Below are 16,954 nucleotides of genomic sequence, written 5' to 3'. Positions count from 1 at the left end.
AGGCCACTCTGAAAATAAGGACATGTGATGAAAATAATGTGATTTCCTGTTAACTGACCATTTGCCAACAAAAGCAGGACAGCTGACTTTTAAGTGCGGTGCAATATGGAATGAATGATTTTACTGGAGCTTATATCTTTCATGTGGCTTTTTATGTACTGTGGCATAGTATATTACAATAGTTCATATGCTTTTGGACAAAAGCTCGATTGTTATCTCAGATCATATAGACAGGATTGTTTGAATTGGAAAAGCCTGGTGTTTAAGCCAAATGATCGCCTTCATATGGATCATTCCCATCATGACTGTCTGGCAATGCCAGGGATCTTAAAGTTCAAAGTCTATTGCAATGTCACTTTATGTGTTGCATTACTATACAATAAACATATAATAATATTCTGCTTAATCATAAACATATAGATTTTTGTGTTAAGGATTATTGTTGGCATTTTGTATTCTAAATGATTTACTTTCTTAATTCATGTTCCTGGTCTTATTGTGCATGAATTCTCATTGATTGTTATTCAAAATAAAATATTTGTCTTTACAATTTATAATTTTTATGTTTGTTTTGTATTATTATAATTCATCTAATAAATCAAGTGATACATTGCCCTGCATCCGAAGCAACTTTTTATATATATGATGAAATGAGATAAAAAAACATTTAATTAAAATTGTATTCAATATTTATGTTTAATTAAAAACTGAACATTTAATTATCCAATCAATTATTTCAAATAAATTATTAAATATGAATAATACATTAACTAAATAATAAACAAATAAATAATTAAGTATTATTAAATTAAGCACATAACAATTTAATAATATTTAAATTAAATAAGAAAACTGAAAATTAAATTATTAAAATATTTCAAAACGAATTATCAAATATTAATAATAAACGAAGTAAATAATAAACAAATAAATTATTAAGCATTAAATTAATCACATAACAAAAAACTAAAATTACAATTAAATATTTAAATCAAATTAGATACTTAAAATATTATAATTTATATTTATTTATATAATTTATATATATATTATTTATACTTAAATATAATATATAAATGATACTTAAATATCAGTCATCAACCACTTGCCAAACAGCTATTTTCAAGCTATTATAAGTAAATAGAGCTGGACCTCCTCAGTCCACTCCAAACTTACATTCAGTTCTGAATTCATAATAAGATAAAATATCTACTTATCATGATCCAATCTATTCCCACTGGAAAAAGGTTTTCACTGAATATCCTGTATAACACGTTCATTTGAAATGGTTTGTGTGTTGGTGTGTTTTCTTCAGATGGGAGGTGAGCGTGTGGAACCCGTGTTCTGTGTCGTGTGGTGTGGGGTTGCAGACGCGCAGTGTGTCCTGCATGAGGTCTGTGGCGGGAAACCGCACTGAATCTGTGTCCAGGGTAGAGTGTGTGGAGAGAAGACCTCCAGAACTGCAGGCCTGCAACCAGGTGGCCTGTCCACCGGCCTGGGAGGCTGAGGAGTGGCAGCAGGTTAGTCAACCCCTGATCTCAAAAGTCAAAATAGAAATGAAAATGCATCTCCTTGTGAAAACTATAAGCTGGTGCATGGGAATAAATTAGGAGAAAATTAGATGAATCCCGCACACTGCTAATGCATGCAATGTTTTAATGCAACATTTCATGCCAAATGAAAAATGTATGCTGCACAATTTACATTTTTTTATTTTTATGAAAATGACAACGAGGCCACTTTAAAATCTCAATGATTTTTCCTAGACATCAAGGAGAGACTTTTGCATACATTTTCTTGTGTGATTAAAAACAGCACAAGGCACCAGAGATTCACAAAAAAACAAAAACAAAAAAAAACACAGACACATTAAAGGACGTTATTTTCATTGAGCATGTCTTTTTGATCACGGAACATGATGTGGAATTATTTTTATAGCTGTTCTTGAATCTTCACTTGGCTTTCGTTTATTTGGATAGACAACATCTGCACATCAAGTGTCGTGTGGTTGCATTTGCTTGCATGCTGCGCTCTTGTGGTTGTGGTACATGTGGCGAGGGTTGGTCTGTTGGTGTTGATGTTGGTGTTTGTTTGGTCTCTGGGTCAGTGCTCTCATTCGTGTGGCAGAGGCACTCAGTGGCGTAAGGTTTACTGTAAACAGAGACTGGCTTCTGGAAGTTACCGCAGGCTGAGCGACGAGGAGTGCGCTGGAACCAAACCCGACGTCCACAGGACTTGCATCAACCCTGACTGTCTGCTGCCGCGTCTGGAAGGAGGAGAGTGGTCAAAGGTGTGTTTGTGTTACTAACCAAGCTAAACTTTGGGAATATGTTCTCTATGGAATGTTCCCACAACCTTTTTTGGGACACCTTTGAAGGGACAAATACTTTATAAATAATATTTCTCCACAAACAGTGGGTTAAGGCTGGAATACACAACACAATTTTTGCCCAGATCTTTGCACCAATTTGCAGGAGATGATGAATAGCCAGTCCGTAGATTTGGGTTGACACATTTAATAGGAAATCACATCATGTATGATGTTCACCGACTCTGATTTTTTAAGCTTGAGACTATGATTCCATTCAGTTGTAGGAAATCAGACATGCTTGATGTTTTGAGCCGATTTTAAAACCCATATTGTTCGCCTTTGTCATTGAGTGTATGATGCCCAGTTTCTACTATTTACAAAGATAGCTGAGGCATGATGCACAGTGTTTCAAAATCTTTTCAGATATTAAAAGTTGTGTAATGTAATCTAGCCTTTAGTCTGTAGAAATTACAACTGATAAAAGTTTGGGGTCAGTTTTTTTATTCATTTATATATGGTACAATTTTTGTTAAGCATTTTAATTCTTAATGTGTGTTATTTCAATTGTATACTGTACACTATCTTTCAAAAGTTTGGGGTCAGTATTGAAGTTATTCATTTATTAGTTTTTTTGTACGATTGGGAAGCATTTTAATTATATATATGTATTTCAATTATATACAGTTTCAAAAGTTTGGGGTTAGTATTGTATCTATTTACTATTTATTATTATTTTTTGCCACAATTGGGAAGCATTTTGATTATATATGTATTATTTCATTAAACGTACTATTGTTCAAAAGTTTGGGGTTCTATCTATCTATCTATCTATCTATCTATCTATCTATCTATCTATCTATCTATCTATCTATCTATCTATCTATCTATCTATCCATCTATCCATCTATCCATCCATCCATCCATCCATCCATCCATCCATATATATATATATATAATAATTACTTCTGTTGAACAAGAATGCATTAAAAGACTGAAGATTGGAGTAATGATGCTGAAAATTCTGCTGAAATAAATATTGAAAAAATTAGCAGGAATACATTACATTTTACAACATATTCAAACATAACACATATATTTTAAATTGCAATTATATTTCATAACTAGCTTTTATTTATTTATTTATTTATTTTTAATCAAATAATTCCAACTTTGTTAGTATATGAGACTTTTTTCAAAAACTTTTTTTTTTTAATACCTCATAACTCAAATATTTAGGTAGAAAGGTAAATATATTTCTAAAGTGAATATTGTTCCAACTAGATATTTCAGTTTCTTTAATTGCAAGCAACACAAAAGAAACATAAAACAAACAAAAATGTTTTTTTTTTAAAGATGTTAAAGCTTGTTCAGTCAGTTTCAGAATGATTTTCTCCAGCTGATGAGTGATAAAAACATCAACAGCCAATCAGGATGAACCAAATTTTTAAGAGCTCAAGCATTTAAAGTGGCAGTGTAAATGGGCCTTTATATTTTCCATTTTGTGTGTAATCTTTTCTTTAATATAGTTGATTTAATGTATGGATTTGTCCATGTGTGTTTGCAGTGTTCTGTGACGTGTGGAAAAGGTGTTCAGCGGAGGGAACCCGTGTGTAGGAGACAGACGGCCTCTGGTCAGCTGGTCACTCTGGACAGGTCAGCCTGTAGTGACCTTCCTCTTCCTCCCCTGATCAGGAGCTGCCGGATGAGCCCATGCAGCAGTAAGACACTCTATGCTTGCCATCCCATTGTTTTCCAGCCATCCTTTACTTGCCACGTCAGTTTAAGCCTGGATATTTCAGTATGAAGCGTTGGATTTCTTGCACATTTCATGTAAATTATGGCCGTAATTTAACTTAGAACTGACCTCTATTTGATCTTGCTCTCACTATAGTCTCCATGCATTCTGATAGCAGCACAAGGGAAATTTCATAAAAAGATTTCGGGACTCCCTGACGTTTTAATCTCTAGTAACAGCACAATCCTACTTGGGTTTCATCTCAAGTTTCTCAAATAAAAAGCAGGGTTCTGTAGGTATCACTTAGCATGTTATTATTATTCTCATGATACCCAAGAACCAATGAACTCTCTGTGGTCATATATGTGAACGTATGAAACTTCCAGAATCGCTCCGAGATGCTTTCAGATTAAGCTTAATGCTGCGGTGCAGAGAGATCGGCCTTGATAATGTTTTGTGCTGGATTTGGTTTATCGGTTTGTATATCTTGATAAGGCTCTGTGGTATGAAGGGACGGTCCCATAGCAGATCAGTCTGCAAGCGGAGAACACATTCACATTGTGCCCTAATGGTTTTCGCTCTTTCACCTAAACTTTCCAAACCCCTTTTTCCCGTGTGATTTGACTTCATTGGGCTCGAAATCAAGAGTCTTGAACTGCTGAGATTATTCGAGGGTTTCTAAAGCGTTCATAACCTCATGCGAAACTAAAGTAATTAGCCCTAACCGATGTTTGAACCGCTTCAACTTCTTCCATCTCTCTCCGCAGAGCACAAGCACACCAAAAAACGTTGCCCTCAGGTCATGGGCCTGAAACGCATCTATATTCAGACCAGACAAGAGAAACGCCTCAGTTTTACCATCGGAGGACGAGCCTACCTTCTTCCCAAGACCTCCGTTGTTATCAAGTGTCCCGTTCGGCATTTCCCTAAAGCTCAGGTCCGCTGGGAGAAGGATGGGAGTGATCTGACCAGCTCCAAACGTCTGAGCATCACCAGATCTGGCGCTTTGAGGATCTACAACCTGGAGGCAGAAGATATCGGACTGTACCGCTGCTGGGCCAACCAAGATTCGGACATCTTCATCCTGAAGCTGATCGGATACAATAATAGGCTCCTGGAACACCCTGAAGGAAAGAGTTTGGCAAGTAGGAGCTTTCATCCGTATGTCAACAAAGAAGGAGGTTTCGTTGGTTCAAAGTGCCATGAGGGGTTTCCACCTGAAAAGAAGGCTCCAAAATCTCCCCCAAGCTGGATGCAAAAAAACGAGTTCTACCGAGATGACGATGGCCAGCCTAAGGAACTCTGGGATACTCTTGCTTTAGGAAACTACGCTTTGGCTTCAGCCGCCAGGAGCCACGCGGGAGCCTTTGTCCTTGATCCTGCACAGTTCGAGGAGCTCGTGAAGAACATCAGTCAGCTGGCCGAGAGCGGAGATGTGACGGATGAAGTGGCATTGCATCTGATTGGAAAACTTATGGAGGATTTGGCTGCCGCGGGGCAAGGGGCACAAACCGAGGAAAGCACTACGACAGGCAATCATTTAGATAAGACGCCAAACACTTCTGAACTTTCTGAGGGAAAGACGCCAAAAAAAGGCAGTCGAGCGGTCATCGTTCGACAAAAGCATCAAGGATCTGCGATGAGCTTCCAGAGGGATCTTCGGATCCATGTGGGCAGGACCGCTTACCTAACCAATGCTACCCACAGCCTGACGCTGATGTGTCCCGCTCAGGGATTGCCACCTCCAGACATCTCCTGGAGCAAAGATGGAGCTCCACTTCAGAACAGCGACAGGTAAAGACAAGCAGATGTAGACGAAGGGGTTGGGGTGCCATACTGTGTCGCAGTTTATCTTTCTTCCTCTCTTCCTTTTTCTTAGGTTACAATTTGTAGGCTTTTTGGTCGTCAGCTTCTTTAAAATCATTTAAATGGCAAGTTTTAAAAAAGAGTTAATTGAAAACATTAATTCTATCATTGTTAACTTCCTCAACTTCTTTGTTAAAAGTATCTTTACTTTTTTTTTTTTTTCGTTTTAGTCATTTTATGTTCATTTGTAAATGTATTTATTTATTTATTAGTCTTAATAAATTCTTTATTTCCATTTTTAGTAATTTCAGTACTTTAGGTATAATTTTATTTTTAAGTTAGCTGCCAAGGCAACATTTAAGTTTTCAAAAATATCATCCTGAATTTTTATATTCATGCTTTTCTCCAAAATATCACCCTTTGAGCTCTACTAAAATAATATGATCAATTATAGGTGAGCTATTCCTTTAAATGTGCCCACATTATGTGGCTCAAAATACTACTAACAGCATAGGCGTTTTTACTCTAACACACCAGAAGAGTGTCTGATTACAAATCTTCTGGAATTCACATGACTTTACTATTTTTTTTTTTTTTTTTTTTGGTTATTATCAACCACAGTTCTTTTAGTCCAACGAACATGATGTTGGAAACGATCAGAGTTCAACTTTAACACCGAAAAGCCATTTTTTCTCTCTTTATAGAAAACAAGGCTCCCTGTGTACCTCTGAGTCCAGCCGTGACTGATCTTGATTGAGCAATCGCATATTCCAAAAGCCTGTTAATCACCAACCCACTCAAATATTCACCTCCAGAGCACCCCAGATCTCACGTTATGCGGTCTGTTGGGGTCAGAAGTACTGGCTGGGCTTCTTTCACTTGTTCTCCAGGGTCGCATTGTGGTCTAATCGTCTGCTCTATACTGTTGACTGTTAAATACCGTCATTGAAAACATTGACTCAGCTTTGTCCAGCTCACGTCCTTTACATAGCCCCCACCCAGACAGTCGCCAAACATTGTCTGCCCCTCTTCCTGGCGTGCGCTATGGGACCTGAAAGAGACATGGCTGAGCAAACATTGTTCAGGCCTCTTCTCGCGGCCTTGGCTTGAAAACCCACCAGCCCTGAGGGGAAGCGTGAAATATTGAAGCGCTTTAGCTTTCAGAGGTCACTTTTGACATGACTGCAGGCTTTTTTTTTTCAGTTTGACAAAGTGATTCTGAAGTCAGTTTGAGATTTTAGACATTTTAGGAGATACCTAATGCATGTACAGTAAGTGTTAATTGCATTGTGCCATCTCATGCTAGCACTTTGTAAAATGTTGAGTTACCTTCAGAAAGACGAAAGGGCATTTAGAAAGACAATATAATATGAAAAAGCAAATATCCAGCAACTGCAAAAGCCTTGAACGGCTGAAAATGTAGGATTTTCACCTGATGAAAATAAATAAATAAACACTATTAAAATATTATATTATATTATATTATATTATATTATATTATATTATATTATATTATATTATATTATATTATATTATATTATATTTGCATGTTTACTAATATAGCATTAAGTTGGAAACAGCTGTTTTAGAAAAAAAAAACATAAAAAGTGAAATAAAGTTATTGTATTGTACTGACATCAGTTAATCATTGCTAAAAATCCTTTTTCAACATATGTACTTCATAAGGAAGACACAAATGGGACTCGTTTTGTACAATTACCCTGCAGATGTTGATTTTGACAGCTGGTTTTATGCTAAATTTTCGTCACATGTCACATCCATTATCAGATTTTATTGGAATCAGGTTTTATTTTATTGGATTTGGAATTAAACCGATTCGTTCGGTTTTATTAACTGATGCTTGTTTCTATGATTTTTGATGCCACATCATCTTTAGATCCTTGACAGATATTTATTTATTTATTTATTATTATTATTATTTTAATCTGAAGTTCAGCTGAGGTGAACGATCTTGTTTTCAGCTTTAACCATTTTTGTCGTAATATGTTTTTGGATCATGCACAATTCTTTTATAATACTTTATTTATTTATTATACCCCAGATATTTTGACCACAGTATTGCTCAGAGCTGCCAATTCATTTGCCTCCCACTCTTTTGTTGACAGCCGTGTTTGTGTGCGGTCTCTACTGCATCACTGCTGCCATCAAAACACTGCTATTCAATGCCACTTGACTCCAAAACCAAATATAACGTCACTGCCAACTCATGCCAGCCCAGTGCCAACCCAGAATGAATGCATTCCGCTCCTACAGAGTAATATTTACAGTTAGAGCATGTTATTCTTCTCTCACTGCAGGTATTGGGGATATTTTAAACATGTCTCGCTATACGGAAATTGTTCCAAATTACAGTGTGTCTGGGTTTTATATTTTGTACATTTTTTTTGCATTTGTGGGAAGAAGCAAAATCTGTCTGTCTATCCGTTTGTCTGTCAAGATTTTTCATTCTTGACAATTTGTGAAGGCAACAATTTGATAGCATTTTAATTATTAATATTATTTATTTCAATTATGTACAGTATTGTTCAGAAGTTTGGAGTGAAATGAATAAAAATAAATACATGCACATATGCTTATTTACAGTATTTACTTTTAATCAAGAAAACCGGCAATCAATTCAAAAGTTAAAATAAATAAATAAATCCACAAAAATCAAGCAGCATATCAGGTCACATATACACATTAAAACAGTGTGTGGTATTTCAGTAATAAATTTGACAAAGTTTTCTTCTTTTCATGTTGTTGTGGTTAAACTGGGAACATCCAACACTTTTGAGGTGACCTGAAAAGAAGTGATTTCAAATGAAACGTGCAATGACAGCCTCGCTGGAGAAGCACGGGTCTGTGTGTCGCTGTAGATCTGCATTCTCCTCCCATCTGCGGCTCTGCTGTGGCGCTTACATAGCGCTTCTTATTTTTGGCCAAAAGTGAAGCAAAACACTGGCGAGCTGATTGACGTTCACGGACTCTAAAGCTGTGTGAAGTCTCACCCTTTCCCGCTCTTTCATTCAGATGTGTCTTGGCGCCGCTGCGATGCTCTAAATCAGATCCTAACAAGGTAGCATTGCACCTAGAGCTGTGAACAGGATTTCACACTCAAACCATTGCAGTTTGTGCTCCGTCTCGTAACAGAAGACTGAGAATTACTAATTACTATTGCCTATACAGTAGGGTTAGTGCTTTAAACAAAACTGTAACTTTAAGTATTAAACTTTAGAGTTTAACCTGATTTTTTATGTTCTGATGAGAAGAGATGTGCTAATTTAAGCAAACATCTTTATAATTTCCACCATAAGTGAAAAAATCATCCAAACCATATCATATGTGACCCTGGAGCACCAAACCACTGGGGTATATTTGTAGCAATAGCCAACAATACATTGTATGGATAAAAATATTTTTCTTTTATACCAAAAATCATTAGGATATTAAGTAAAGATCATGTTCCATGAAGATATTCTGTACATTTCCTTCTGTAAATATTTCAAACTTAATTTTTGATTAGCAATATGCATTGCTAAGAACTTCATTTGGAAAACTTTAAAGGTGATTTTCTCAATGTTTAGATTTTTTTGCAACCTCAGATTCCAGATTTTCAAATAGATGTATCTCGGCCAAATATTGTCCTATCTTAACAAACCATACATCAATGGAAAGCGTATTTATTCAACTTTCCGAAAACAATTTAGAAAAAGTGGACCCTTATGACCCTTTTGGTTTGTGGTCCAGGGTCACATATAGAGTTTTTAGGGGATGACTCTTTTCACTTAGAGCTAGTAAATAAATCTATTTAAATTTCTACAGTATGCAGCTGAAACTCAAATTTTCCCAAAGATGTCTCAAAAATCATTATTTTGTTCATTAAATTTGGCATGAAAGTGTACAGTAGGATAATGTTTGTGATTGTGGAAACAATGCTGCCATTGTCCCGAGGCTGATTTTCTGCACACATTTGAATCGCTCCAGACGTGCCATCACACTTTAGATGATATCTTTTCTATGAGTTGGATACTTCAGACATGACTCAGCTGCTGTGTTTTTATTAGTGGCTCTGAACGAGTGGGCTTTCATGAGGTGTGTGCTGAATGGGATACAATGCACATTTTGTGCCGGCGTCCCTTTGTGGCTTTGGGTGGGAGTAGACGGAGAGCTCACTGCACCCTGGAGCTTTCTAAACCATTCTGACTTTCTTAATCACTCTGTTTCTCTTCCAGAACATAGGGAGCTTCCATGCTGTGTCTGTATTCTAAGGCAGCATCCTCACTGAAATCAAGCCTTAGAAATGATTGATTTTGAATTGTTCACATTGGCAACAACTTTGTGTTTCTTATAAACAGTACTTTTCAAATAGTACACATTGTGGTGTGTGTGTGTCTGTGTGTGTGTGTGTGTGCGCACCTGTGTGTACGTTTTTGTGACATATCAGGACACAACTCTGTATAATGACATGGGTATGACACAGGTATTACAAGGAGAGGGTGACTTATGAGGACATAACCCATGTCCCCATTTTTCAAAATGCTTATAAATCATACAGACTGAGTTTTTTTTTGAGAAAGTAAAAATGCACAAAGTTTCCTGTGAGGGTTAGGGTTAGGTGTAGGGCCATAGAATTATACATTTTATACAGTATAAAAACCATTACGCCTATGGGGTGTCCCCATTTTTCACAAAAACAAACGTGTGTGTGTGTGTGTGTGTGTGTGTTTATGTTTGTGTATCAGTATTTGTGTTTGTTTGAAAGAAATCAGCAAAAGATCTCTCTCTCTCTCTCTCTCTCTCTCTCTCTCTCTCTCTATATATATATATATATATATATATATATAATAAATACATTTTATATATTATATTTCAATGAAATAAACTGAAGAAACTAGATCTGGAAGGTAATTGTTAGGCATATCATATAGTAGTTATTAACCTTTGGTTTTGATTGGTTTGATGATCGGAATTCATGAACTAGTAAATGTGGCTTTGAATAATTCAGTACAATGTATAAACAAATCATGGATAGCATAGTTTTGAGAAAATAGCTATTAAGCTGATGCCTTCTCTAGTGTTATTCTGTTGTAGGATCCCTGCAAATCCAAACCTTTTTTTTTCTTTGGCTCTGGAGGCCCACTAGTCTTTCACAAGTGTCGGATGGAGTCCCCGAGCAGCCCTCCAGACACGCACAATGGCGTCTGCACAATAAACACTTTAATCAGGTACATAAACACCTCTGAGAGTCCATCACGCTGCCTCTGATTGGCTCTTCTGGGACTCCTGATTGCTGCAGGAGATCACGTGAACCAGAACTAAGAGTAGCAGAGCCTGGGGGACACCTCTGATTGATACACAGGAAATGAGAGATTGAACCAGATCTCAACCTGATCCGAGGGTGTGACTTGATTAAGACACAATCATGGTGTGTGTTTTCACTGAAAGGCCATTGAGCTCCTGTGGTCTCACCTCAGTCTGGAATAGTTGTGGTTTTAGCCCTGCAGATACAAACCGGTTTAAGAAAGCTAGTCTCTAATTTTATCCGTTAAAACTCATCTTTTATAATCAAAATGACATTTTTAATATTCTTTTGTGAAATTATTTCTTCATGCCTTAAAACGGCTTGAATAAAACCCTACACCCTTACCTCATTTAGTATGCGCAGAGTAATGAATATTCAAATTAGCCCCACCTTCACTCTCAAACTACCTGCTCCACTTTCTGTATTAAATGCTACACAATTGCAAGGAATAGCAAAATGGCTTGTTTACGCCCATGTATCAGATTGGTTGTAGATTTTATGTCTCACTTTCTAAATTGTCGCACACCTTTGGCTCGACTATGTCATCAAACAGCTAATAATGTGTTGTTGTTGTTGTTCACAAACCATGTTCACATTTGCAATTTCAGACAAACAACTTCTAAAACTCAACATCTTTAGGTAAAGACGCATTGCTCATGATATGAAAAGCCTCAAACTGCAAGTTCATGGGATTTCATGGAAATCATTGAAAACCCCAGATATACATTTAAATAACATTAAAACCTTATTTTTCATTACATAGGGGAATTTAATGCTACATGCGTGAGTATGGCAAATGCAATGAAATGGTGTTCCCTGAACTCTACAGCTGATTGGACGTGTCTCTCTTGCCCTCCCCAGGGTATCGTGGGACAGCGGGGGAGAAGTACACATCCTCAGCCCTGGCGCCAGTGATGTGGGAATCTACAGATGCACCGTCACCAATGACTTGGGCTCTGATTCAGAGACAACACTAGTTCTGCTGGCTGGTGAGACATCACACACGGTTGCTCTCTGTAATGACTGTTTTGTATATAATGTGAGCGGATGGTTTTTGTTTCTTCATAAACAGAAACTCCCACGATCGCTGCCTTGCAGGGAAACACGTCAGATCTGAAGAGCAGCAGTCTGAAGGTGGTGGTTGGAGGGGTTATAAGTGTCCGTTTGGGTGCCAACCTCACCCTCGAGTGCCCCGTCAAAGGTATGGGATGGTTTACAGCTGCATCTCCAGAATTATGAAATGTCACAATCGAAAGAAAAATAGGAAATTGTATTTTGCATATAAAAAATAAAAAAATTAAAATCATTATATAATGTCATAAAAATGTGAAGCATAATTAATCAATAAATAATAAACACCAGTGTAATAAATACCCGTGCTTAGTCTCACATAATGTTCTAACCTGATTTAGCATTATATTATATTATATTATATTATATTATATTATATTATATTATATTATATTATATTATATTATATTATATTTTATTATATTTAACATAAATAATTAAAAAATATATGAATTTGTCATTTTAGGGTTAAATATGACCTTACATTTATATTTTGAGATTCACCCATAAAACATAAATACAAAATGCATTGTATCACATTCTATAACTAGTGAGATTTGGCAACAAAAATGCTAAAAAAAAAAATGTATCTGACACACCCCCATTCTATGGCTTTAATGTGTATTTTCACATTCTCAACCTCTTTTCGTTATTACCAGTTGCCACAATGTCCAGATTCTTCAAATTATCAAGATACATCACTTGATGTGTGCATATCCCATGCTTAACAGCTCTTGTCCATGTGGTTTTGGTGAAAGATTCGGCTAATTGGACAGAAATGGTTTGTAAAGTCAACAGGCGTTCAGGATGCGGGGCCCTTCGATGGGATTTATGCCGCGCCGCGTCATTTACAAACGCCAATCTACTGTAGAAAAACAGGGCTCCTGTCGCTCTATTGTTGTTTAATGGCCTAATTGTTCAATGAAATCTTGAATTGAGATACATTACTTTTGTGCCCTTCAAGCTTCCCAAACTGGACACTATTCCCCCTTTCACTTCCTTTTTATTTGCATTTATTTGTCCCTGTGGTTGCTGTGTCTGTCTTCACTCACTGTCGCAGTATATGTAGACTTGTTTATCTAGTGATTTGGTTGATGCAGAGTGTCAGCTGTTCTCTCGTGCTTTCATCGCCATCTGATTCCCTGAGATGACTAAACAGGATTTAAAGAACGCGTCCAGTTGGCTTCGACAGAAAGGCCGGCATAGGCAGGCACGGAGCAGTGCATTATGGGTAATGATGTAAGAATATACTGTAATTGAGTGGTTAAGCTGATGGTGTGGAGAGATGTGTTGTTAGAGGACACACACACCAGGATACAGCGAATGTCTGATCCAGGTCATGTCATTACAGAGCAGAATTCAGTCTGCTTATCATGCAGGTCATTAACAGTAGATCCGTTCTAGAATCTAGTGAGCGGCCTACATAGAAAGCTTCTATGTAACCTCAAACGGGATTTTGGATGTGATTTTGGAGCACTCTACATAGGCAGATACTGTGTGCATTATATAAGAAGTGCAAAGCACACAGGAGGACATTTAGTTTAGTAGATTTTAACATTTGCATGATGCTAAAAGTACATCCCTCTTTCTTTAAGTAAATCTGAACAATTGTATTAATACTCTTCAGTATTGAAATCATTTCAAATATAATTGTATTTATATTTTTAATTCAACAAATAGTGAGAAAATATTGATTTGTGATCAGATCAGATGGTCATACTAAATGTTATTGCACTATTTCATTTTTCTGTTCATTTTATAGTTTTTATCATTTATATAGCCCGATATTGGAACAGAAGAAAGAAAAGAAAGCATTTGATTTTCTGATTCTTTTATTTTCTAGTGATTAACATTAATAAAGTATTTTATTTTATTTTATTTTATATATATTTTATATTTTTTTCATTTTATTTTAACATTGTAGCCAGATGTCAGTTTATTTCAAATAGCACTGTTAAACATAAGTTGGCCAATTTGCTTAACATTAATTAATGCAAAACCTAATTCAAAAAATAATAGCAATAGTGAGAAAATGTATTAGAAAAGGAGTAGTGAAAATAGCAACAATAATAATAAAAACAGACATCACTGGCATCAAATTACTACCTTTCGATCTCTCTGACTGGTAAAACGCCAAAGAAGGAAGTAGTTTTGAAATGAGTTCGACTCGGAGCACTTCTAATGTGTATTGGAACAGAGCGCGTGTTTGTACGAGTCTGCAGTCAGTAGGCGGTCAGCACTTAGAGATAAACATTTTGTATGTAATATATCTTCTTTTAATGTTCCATTTTTTTCTTCATCATCATACAGTTATTGTTCCTGTGTACGTTTTTCCTCCCAGTGGAAATTCCCTCTCCTGGAGAGCAGAGGTCACTGCGGCGGCCACTATTAATCCTACCTACATCTTAACAACACCACTTTCTGCCATCATTGCAGGAATGCCTGACTGTTTACTGGTGCCAGAGTGTGTCAATGCCCACGTGTGCGCTTGATGCACACACACACACACCTCAAGGCCTCTGATGTGATTTTCCATTCCTAAGAGTGTGTCTATTCATTGGCTCTCAGACTAACGGCCGTATGTCAGTACTAATGTCTCCATTCGGCAGAATGGGGGACCATAAAACTCAGACTCCAATCCATGTGCTGCTCATTATTTTCAGCGGGGGCGTCCCATGGGAACTGGTTGGAGGGAGGCAATTTGCATTCATTGTGCCCATTTGTACAAGTAATTCGTGGCAATCTGCTGGCCTCTTGCTGATCTGCTCTTTGAATCAACATTTTCTGTGGTTTGATTTATTCGGCGCAGGCTTTGATGTTGACATATGAGTCTTTTAAGGGCACGATAGCAGTTGCCCCTAAATACGGGAACTTGTTCAGTGATTTGTCAAAAGCTTAGGTTTGTTTTTGGGAAAGCTGCGTCCAGACCAGCTTTTCTTGAATGGGGTGCAAAATAGGGTGTGAAACTCTAAATATATATTTCAAATGGTCATAAAATACTGAATGTGAAACCCAGTGGAAAAGGTCAAACTATTTTTTATTTTTATTTTTTTTACTAATTTTGGCACTTCTCAGTTTTTGAGATTCTTTTTACATTTTCAAATAGTAAACACAAATTAATAATTTTATTAATAATAATAATAATAATAATAATAATAGTGGCTTATAGTTGGTTACACCATATATTTTCTATACATTTATATATATTTATAATAGAAAAGTATTTAAGTTTCACAACATTGTTGAGTTTAACAAATGCAGTCAACAGTACAATTTGTGAATAAATTGAGAAATTAGAGAAAAAATTTTCAGCTTTCTGAATTTAAATTATATATATATATATATATATATATATATATATATATAATATATATAAAATATATAAAATATATAAAATATATAAAATATATAAAATATTTAATGTAACATGTTAATTTGTTGTTGTTAACTTTAAAATTATTATTAAAAAAATAATAATATTCTATACAGTCAAGAAAGACATGAGGTGGACAAGACCAAAATCACCATTATAAGGGCTTATTTTTGATGTGTTTAAAAATACTATCCTTTTATTTTAAATGATACTTCATGTAGTATCTAACATTTCTGACAGCATACAGTTTGTCCTTCAAACACATTTAAAAGGTAATGGGACACCTAAAGTGTACCCTACTCTCAGAAAGCGGTGATTCTTTCTAGCTGTAGACTCCAGTGTGAACTGATTGATTGAGAGTGACCTGACGTTTGTCTCTGAACAGGTGTCCCGAGGCCAACGCTGAGCTGGCACCGCAAGGAGGGTCCGCTAGGCGCCAGCGCTAGTCCTCTCCCGGACGGATCTCTGCTCCTGAGAAACCTCACACCGCCAGACTACGGCACCTACTCCTGCGTGGCTGCCAACAGCATTGGAAAGTCGGTGGCCTCCAGCCTGCTGCGTGTGGCGGGTGAGTAGCGATTCCCATAGCAGTCGTATGTCAGTCCACACTTCTCCGGGTGACGAGGAAATCCTTGCACGACAGCGTTTCGGTGCTAAGTGAACCGCACTCTGTGGGTTGGCTCGGGTTCCCACAAAGTCAGCGAACCCGGCGGGAGATTTGCGAGTCGCTTATTGATATTGGCATCGTTTGGCGCGTCTTGTTGAGAAATAACGTGAGACCTACAGACCGCAGGGGTGGTAAAATCCATTTTTGCAGCGAAATCAAGAAATATTCCCTTCTTTGTAGAAGCCGCTTGTCTCTGGAGATCTTATAAGCCACAAACAGAAGGCAGTGGAGGCCTTGTTTGGCCCCAGATGACACGACTTCCCGCTGTTTTTCATTAATTGAGGTTATTTCTGTCTCCAGCACGGTCGAAACAGGCTGTGATCTCTCTGCTGATTGGGAAAAAGCTCTAACTAGGAGTAATAATTCAGCTACTTGAGGTTGTTCCACCATCAGTGGAATAATCTACCTGTAGGAATGCTTTGGTTGATTGCGTTTGATGGTGAGATGTTTGGTGACACAGTGCTGTCTTGATGCCAGGAGGAGCTTTGGGTGAATCTGAGCACCAGGGCTCAAAGGAGATGAACAGGAAGAGGGTTCTGATGGCCTCTGTGATCGGCACCAGCGTCACGGTCAAACCTGGAGATACCTTGAGAATAGGTATGGCACTTTCATGTTGCTTAAATGATACACTCTTAAAAATAAAGATTCCAGAAGGGGGTATTTGCAGCAATATGGTAGAAGAATTA

At 37.0% G+C, this 16,954-nt stretch overlaps 1 protein-coding gene across 1 annotated transcript in view; it reads left to right on the top strand.

Moving 5' to 3' along the window:
- Window positions 1–16,954, top strand: part of LOC113105686 (ADAMTS-like protein 3) — a 152,575-nt gene that overhangs the window by 123,094 nt on the left and 12,527 nt on the right. The window contains exons 18-25 of the mRNA XM_026266920.1: window positions 1,316–1,520; window positions 2,108–2,290; window positions 3,876–4,029; window positions 4,814–5,840; window positions 12,019–12,146; window positions 12,230–12,358; window positions 15,987–16,169; window positions 16,746–16,865. Coding sequence (XP_026122705.1) covers window positions 1,316–1,520; window positions 2,108–2,290; window positions 3,876–4,029; window positions 4,814–5,840; window positions 12,019–12,146; window positions 12,230–12,358; window positions 15,987–16,169; window positions 16,746–16,865 — 2,129 coding nt within the window. The remainder of the gene's footprint in view (window positions 1–1,315; window positions 1,521–2,107; window positions 2,291–3,875; window positions 4,030–4,813; window positions 5,841–12,018; window positions 12,147–12,229; window positions 12,359–15,986; window positions 16,170–16,745; window positions 16,866–16,954) is intronic.

The sequence above is a fragment of the Carassius auratus genome, chromosome 7 (assembly GCF_003368295.1).
Source record: "Carassius auratus strain Wakin chromosome 7, ASM336829v1, whole genome shotgun sequence".
NCBI classification, from domain to species: Eukaryota; Metazoa; Chordata; class Actinopteri; order Cypriniformes; family Cyprinidae; genus Carassius; species Carassius auratus.
Note: the sequence above shows the minus strand (reverse complement) of the source record. Positions and strands in the feature narration are given on the sequence as shown.